This window comes from Palaemon carinicauda, chromosome 5, assembly GCF_036898095.1.
Source record: "Palaemon carinicauda isolate YSFRI2023 chromosome 5, ASM3689809v2, whole genome shotgun sequence".
NCBI lineage: Eukaryota > Metazoa > Arthropoda > Malacostraca > Decapoda > Palaemonidae > Palaemon > Palaemon carinicauda.
This window is the reverse complement of record NC_090729.1, coordinates 24,317,960-24,325,541: the sequence shown is the minus strand read 5'-3', so window position 1 is coordinate 24,325,541 and position 7,582 is coordinate 24,317,960. Positions and strand designations below refer to the sequence as shown.

General features: G+C 48.4%; 1 protein-coding gene across 1 annotated transcript; it reads right to left on the bottom strand.

The window, feature by feature from the left end:
• Positions 1-5,992: 5,992 nt before the first annotated feature.
• LOC137640802 (uncharacterized) lies at positions 5,993-7,195 on the bottom strand. The gene has a single exon (XM_068373274.1). The coding sequence runs from the start codon at positions 7,193-7,195 to the stop codon at positions 5,993-5,995; it is 1,203 nt and encodes a 400-aa protein (XP_068229375.1).
• Between the last annotated feature and the right edge of the window lie 387 nt (positions 7,196-7,582).

The following is a 7,582-nucleotide window of genomic DNA, read 5'->3' as shown; positions in this document are numbered from 1 at the left end:
TATATTTTTGGGCTCAAGCCATGTCGTCCTGATGGAAGTTCCTATAGGGTAGTTTCCTAGGGTATATTCCAACTACGGCGATATTCCCAGAGAATTTACCTTAAGGTACCCAGAATTCTAACTCCTGGAGCGAATATCCCTAATGAAAGGGATATCGCGATATATCAGAGGACGTATTCTTGACACGCCACATGGCAATCTGCACCCCAAACAGAGATAACACATCGAAGGGGTCAATTGGCAAGAAAACGAAAACGAGAAAGAAAAAGGGGGAGCCGCTCCCAAGGCTCCCTCTTCTTCCGTTTCGTAAGCGTGCCTGGCGCCAATCCTGGCGCCATCTGTATTCCTTTTTGCGTAGCTTAAGAACTCGGTGTTTTTTCCTGTGTTTCTCGCAAATCTTGGATTTATTCATCTTTTCATGGCTTCTCCAACTTCGTTTGCCTCTGATAAGTTGAGTACCATTTCTTTTATGTATAAATGTAGGCTCTTGGTAAATTTTAAAGTGATTAATAGTAATAATCTTTGTTACAAGAGCCATTGCCTACCGGAGGCGTCATGGACGCTGTCGCTCGCTAGGTATGAGTTTTAGTTAGCCAGAGCGACATTCCCGGTTGATTGGCTTTAATAAATTTTAGCTATTTAGCGTTACATAGGATTTCCTTTCTCGTGCTTTTAGTATTATTATTTTGGCGAAGTATTCGCCAACTCTGGCCTACGCTAGGCCATGTAGCCTAGTCGTTTGGTCCTAGTACTTTCCTGCATTCTTCTTCTTCTTTAGATTGCCCGGAGTTTCTCTCCGGACAGGGGCTTTTTGACGGTGCGTCTAGCCCCTAGGTGGTTTCCCCGGCGGGTATGTGTGGTGGTTGACGATCAGCGGGGCCTGGAAGTATATTTTTTCTTTTCCCTAGTTAGGGGCGAAAAGAGGTTTTATAGTGGTAAGGGAAAGGCTGTATAGTAAAGAGTCCCAGTGAGTAGGAGAGTCTGGGAGAGGAAAGGAGGGTTTTCAGTGGGAGAAGAAAGAAGCAGTTTTAAGTGTAAGTACTTATTGCTGCTTGCAAAGGTCAATTAGATTTCGCAACATGTTGCGAGCTTGCTCAGCCCAAGGGCCAGCACTGATTAAGCCCCTGGGTGGCCATGGGCGGCGTCAAGGGATTTTACTTATAGAAATGCCTACTTTAGGCAGGCAAGGTCAAGAAACCAAGTGTTTAGGCCTGTTTAGGGCCAAAGTGATGAGATTAAGCTCAAAGGTGAAAGATTAAAGAGTTTAGTCCCAGTGAGTTAGAGAGACTGGGAGAGGAGGGAAGGGTTCTCGGTGGGAGGGGAAAGAAGCAGTTTTAGGCATAAGTGCTTATTACTGCTTGCCTGGTGTCACTGGGTATGGCTCTGGCATGCCAGGGACAGAGTCGAAAGGATTTTTCTTATATGAATACCTGCTTTAAGCAGGCAGGGTCGAGAGACCCAGTGTTTAGGTCCTGTTGAGGGCTAAAGAGTTGAGATGAAGTTTTAAGGGTGAAAGGTTATAGAACTTGGTCCCAGTGAGTTAGAGGGGCTGGGAGAGGAGCGGAGTGATTTGCGTTAGAGGGCAAAAAAGGGCGGAGGAAAGCCTTAACCAAGGAGAGAAGGCTAAGGGTGGTTGAGAGTTGATATCTGCATAGGCTGGGAGAGACTCTTCTTACCTAGGTGGGGGGTAAGATCGCAGAAAACCTGCAAGCGTCTCTATGTTTTTGAGAATGTGGGCAGTCACATGTTCTGCAGTATGTGGCACTCCTTGGCCGAGGTTTTGTCTCAGATTTGTGGTTTCTGGACAGTGGCAGAGGTAATGATCTAGTGGGAGTGCCGGAACAGCTTCGCAGTACTTGCATTGCCTACCCTCAGGGTTGATGATTTCCCATGAGCAGGGGTACCCTAACCTTAGTCTGTGGTAGATTACTGCTAGTTTGCGGGGCGTGTTCTTTGGTAGATCATGTGGTGCCAGGCTGGTAGTGTTGATATACCAATTTGCTGATTTTGACGAGGCAAATAGGGCTTGTCTGATGGAGCTATGTAGTTGTGTTTGACAGTAAGCATTCATTGCTGATTTGAACTGTTCATGCGATGGGTTAAGGGTTATGCTGATAGTGGTGACTTGGAGGGCCTGCTTTGCTAATCGATCGGCTTCTTCATTACCGAGTATACCTATATGACTGGGGATCCAATTTAGTGTGATCTGTCGGTTCTGGAGAGCATGTGTGTGGGCTATCTGTCTGATAGAGGAGATGATGAGTGTGTTTTCTCGGATATCTTGGCTCCTGATTGCTGCCAAAGCTCCTCTGGAGTCAGTATGTATCGTGGTGTTACCTTGACTGGTGAGTGAATGTGTGAGGGCTTTGAGTATGGCAACTAATTCAGTTTGGAGTGTGGAGGCATTGTTGGAGATCCTCCAGCAGTCTGAGAAATGTGGGGAGTAGACTGCTGCAGCTGCCGCAGGAACCTCCCTGTCTACAGAGCCGTCAGTATAATACACATTGTCAGCGAGCGTGAGGGTGATCGAATCAAGGGCTGCTCTAAAGGCCTGTGCTGGTGGGCATAGCGCCTTGGAGAACGGGAGGGTGGTGTAGTGGTACTTGATTGGGCTGGGAATCCAGGGAGGTTTTTCCGAAAAGTCCGGGTGGAAGGTGTCTTTTTTTAGTGTAGATAGCATTGTCTGAGAGCCGTTGGATCTTAGGGCTGTGATAAGATGGCCAGCATAGGTGTGAGGAGGGGCCAAATCTTCCGAAAGAGAGATTAGGCCTTGAAGTTTGTTATGGAGTGGGCAGTTCCGGTTGGTCTTGAAAGTTTTGAAGATTATAGAGCTGTTCCGTGAGTTTATCCTATCTGCGAGTGGCAGGAGATGAGTTTCGGCTCGAAGCAGTGAGAGCCTGGTCCAAATCGGGGCACCGAGGATGGTCCTCATGGCATTATTTTGAATTACTTCAATGGACTTTTCCTGTGTAGGGCTGAGGGTAGTGAGAACAGGGGCTGCATATTCTACCAAAGAGCGTACAGCCTGAATGTAGAAGAGTCTTAGAATGTGATGTGTTGCACCCTGATTTAGTGACGTGATGCGTCGGAGTGCGTTCAGTCGGCTGTTGGCCTTGTGCTTGAGGAGCGTTATTTCGGGGGTGGGTGATAGCCTGAAGTTGAGGTTAACACCTAAGTAGGTAAAGTTGTTGACCCATTCAATGGGCGTTCCTAGTAGGTTTAGTGGAGGGGGTGGTTGAGAGTGCTTGATAGCCATGGCTTTGGTCTTGTTCGGGTTTATTTTCAGTCCTAAGACCTGGCAGCTTGCTGCAATGGTGTCTAGGGCGATTTGCATTTTACGGTGTTTGTTGTTGACTATGTGTGGGCAGACAACGCAGATATCGTCTGCGTAGATGAAGATTTGAATGCCCTCCGGGTAGTCTTCTTTCAATATATTTTCAATGAGTACATTGAATAAGAAGGGGCTTAATATCCCTCCTTGTGGAGTGCCATTTTCGAGTGGTATGTATGGTGACGTGGCTCCCTGAAAAGTAACTCTAGCTACTCTGTTTTGGGTATATTTCTGCGTCCATGTAAGGAGGTGGCCTCTGACGCCTTTGAGGACTAGTGATGTCAGAATGGCGTCAGAGCTGGCTAGCTCATAGGCCTTCTCAAGATCAAGGAAAACAACTAGTGCGCTTTTTCCGTTGACTGTGGCCATGACATCAGCTAGACATTCTTGTGTTCCAATGCCTCTCGTGTAGGCATAGAGCCTGTCGTGCAAAGGGCCCACCGCCCACTGAAGCCGCCGGAGGACCATCCGTTCAGCTACCTTACCAGTGCAGCTGAGTAGGGCAATGGGACGATAGGCCTTCATTTCCTTAGGCTTTGGTATTGGGTTGGTGTCCTGTTTGTTCCATGGTTCGGGCCTGATATTCTGAGCATGCGTTAGGTTAATTATGTGTAGGTAGCTATTTTTGGCAGGTTCGCCAAGATGCTTTAGCATCGAATAAGTGATGCCATCGGCACCAGGGGTCGTGTCTCTACATTTAGCTAGGGCAGCCTCAAGTTCGGCCGAAGTGTAGAGCGCATCAGTGCATGACGGTTCATTGCAGGCTGCTCTAACTAGGTAATTTCTTCTAGGCCGAAGTTGTTCCTGCCTGGCCTGGGTAGCTGGGCATAGGTTAGTTGATTTCGATCGATTTGCAAAGGTTTGAGCTATGTTCATTGCCTCTTGATGGGGTTGAGGATGAGTGGGCTTGGTCTGGTGTCTTTTGGATCCTGAGACCTTGTTAAACCAGGCCCAGATGGCTTTGAGAGATGTTTGTTGTGAAATTTTGCTGCACCATTGGAGCCATTTTTCCCTTTTTACTTCGTTGGCAACTTGAACTGCTTCGGCTATGAGCTCCCTCAGTAGAAGGAGTAGCCCATCAGTCCTGTGCCGTCTGAAGAGCTTCCTTGTCCTGTTTATCCGTTTGTTCATTTCTTTTATGCGCGGGCAGTAGTACCACGCGTCCTTATGATTGTGTTGCGGGTTCCTGCCTTTCCTGGGCATGGAGGCATCCGCAGCCAGGGTGATTTGTTTTGTAAACTCCGTAATGAGGAAGGTGGGGTCCTCAGATGGGTTTTCTGCGAGCTTGAGAGCCCATGTTGTCATGTGCCTCTCGAAGATGTCCCATTGGGCAAAGTCAGGATTCCATCTTGCCGGGGGTGGCGGGATTGGTGGGAGTTTGGGGGTTGGTACCGTGGCGAGGATGGTGAAGTGGTCAATGGCGAGGGACGGGTGTAACATCCAGGAGGCGGTGTCGTGGAGGGCTCTTGGGATGAACATTAAATCTAGGGTGCCACCAGCAATGTGGGTGCTAGCAGGTAGCCTGTTCAGAAGGGCAACGTTGGGGAAATCCTGAAGGAGGGAGTATAGGTGCCTCCCAGTGGGGTTTGTACTTGGAGAGTGTAAAAAGGGGTGGTGAGCATTTAGATCACCTGCTAGGATGGCGTTGGAAGCGGAGATGGAAGCAAAAAGGTTTTCAGCTTCCAGAGACTTTCTTGGGCTTTTATATATGTTGTGTAGGATGAGTGTTGTGTGGGCCAGTCTGATTTCTACACTGAGCAGTTCAGCTTCTCCGCACTGTATTGTCGGTAGCTTTGTGGACTGTATTGTGTCTTTTACTAGTGTGAGTAGTCCCCGTGTTGTGTCCGTGCGAGGAGTTTTGTGTATAGTGTATCCTTTGTAGGAGAAGAGTGAGTTCTCCCTGAGCAATGTCTCCTGTAAGAGGACGACGTCTGGCTTGAGGGTGGCAGTCTGTGATTGGAGGAGTGCATACTTGCTGCTAACTCCTGCGATGTTCCACTGCATAATTTTAAGTCCCTTGCCGGTTTCATATGTGTGTAGGTAAACTTCAGAGTCCGAGCTATCATTGCTGTAAGGATCCATGGTATTGGGTCAGGTCCTTAATCAGGTTTGCTATGATGCGCGTGTAGTCTGGGGAGAGCCCAGGGGCCCCATGAAGGGCTGAATGGAGGTTTATAGTGATTTCTTGCAATTTCTTAATGCAAGAGCAGCAGGGTAAGAGATCGGGGTGGGAAGGAGAGCTTGGGCTGGGTCCCTTAGATAGCCTACTATTGGTAATCTGTTTGCTGAGTGGTTGGGTATGGGTGAGGTGGTAGCAGAGTGCTGTAACGCAGGAACAGGCTCGGTTGAGCCTAAAAAGCCAGCAGAGTGCTGTACCACAGGGACAGGCTCGGTCGAGCCTGAAGAGCCAGCAGAGTGCTGTACCGCAGGGACAGGCTCGGTCGAGCCTGAAGAGCCGGCGGAGATGCTTGGACGGGAAGAGGTGGAGGGGTCGATATCTGGTTCAGGTGGAGGGACCTGCTGTGAGGATGAGGAGGGGGTGGGGTCCGAGCATGCTGGGGAGAGGGGAGCAGGGCTATGATGGGGAGGCGTGCAAGGAGGTTCGGTGCCAGAGGGGCGGATAGCTGGTTTTGCAGCTTCAGCGTAGGATTGGTGACATAACTATGGAGGATGGTAGGATTGGGATGGGTGAAGGCGGAAGGAGGGGCGGGAAGGATTGATTTGAGTTCGTGAAGGTGCTGGGGTGCCCCTTCGATTTAGCTCATGGATGAAAGATGGGCAGCGTTTGTTCCAGGCATGATGGCCGGCGGAGCAGTTGGGGCACTTAGCTATGGTTAGCTGATTGTTTTCGTGTTTAGTGATGCAGACTTCAGTTTCGTGTTTCTCCGAGCATACCCCACATCTAGTCTCGTGTTGGCACTGACTCTTGTGGTGCCCAAAACGCTGGCAATTAAAACATCTTGTGGGCGGCGGGATATAGTCTGCAACTCTGTATTTGCCCCAATGATTTAGATCGAGAAATTGGGGAGTGGAGGGGCCTGTGAAGGTGCATACAACTGTGGTGGTATCAAAATTCTGCTTGTTCTTCTTGTACTGTTTGCGAACAGCTTCTGAAATGGCCGGGTGTTCGTTGATGAAATCTAAGTCAAGATAGAGGGGGTATCCATACACATAAATTTTTCGCCTTCTTTGGGAGGGGTCGAGTTCTGTAAAGTGGCGATAGTTCCTAAAGGTTTCGACTGTTTCGACATTCTTGGGAAAGAGGATGAAGTTCCCATCGTTAGTTATTTTGTAAGTGTAAGCTATGGCACGACCTGCTTCTTTACCTGATTTTACTGCTAGATCTATCAATTTACTAGGGGAGTGGTTTGAGTTAGTATCCCTAGTGGCTTTGAATCTTGGAAGATCTGCTAGGGAAGGAACTGTTGGTTGTAGTTTACCTGCGACATTCAACGTCGTGTTCTCCGTGGTCCTCCTATTACCTTGGGTCCTTGTTTTTGCGTGCCGTGCACTCTCTTGACTGCCTATGTCGGGCTTGGCAGTAGGCCGTGTTGCTGTCTTGGGCCTGACAGAGGGAGGAATAGCCATTTCCTGTTGAGGGGCTGCTGAAGTATCTTTTTTTTCTGTCTCTGGTCCGTTATCACTTTTGTCCATTTTGGGTACCGGGTCAGGGGAGCCTGTTTCGGATTGCGAAAGGTCAAGGTGGAGGCGTTCAATGTCCGAAGCTCCGTCTTCAGGTTCTCCCTGGCTGGTGTGGGAGTCTCTTCTCGTTCTAGAAGAGTCCCCACCATTTGGGGAGATAGCTTCGACACTTTTCCTTTTAATGCTCCCTACAGAAGGGGTCTGGGCGCCATCATCAGCCATTGTTAGGGCAGCAAGGGCGATGAGACTTAACACAAATGACTTGTAGAGCAGAAGAAAAAGATGGCTGATAACGGTCCGTTGCACGCAATGCAATGGGGAGGTGGTTTGTTTCACTTAGAGTCAAATGGCACAGGCAACAGAGCACTAGGTTGGGCAGGTTGGATTTGCATTGTCTAATTCTAGAGAATGAAATAAAATAAATAGAGCTTTGGGTTACAAAGGCCCTTATTGACACACTGGTTTATGGGTCATTTCAGGAAAGACACCGGAGTAAATAGCTGTTGTGTGTTGTCTTCGAGGTTGAGAGCACTCAAAAAAAAAAAAAAAAAAAAAAAAAAAAAAAAAAAAAAAAAAAAAAAAAAAAAAGGGTTAGTAATTGAGGGTCAT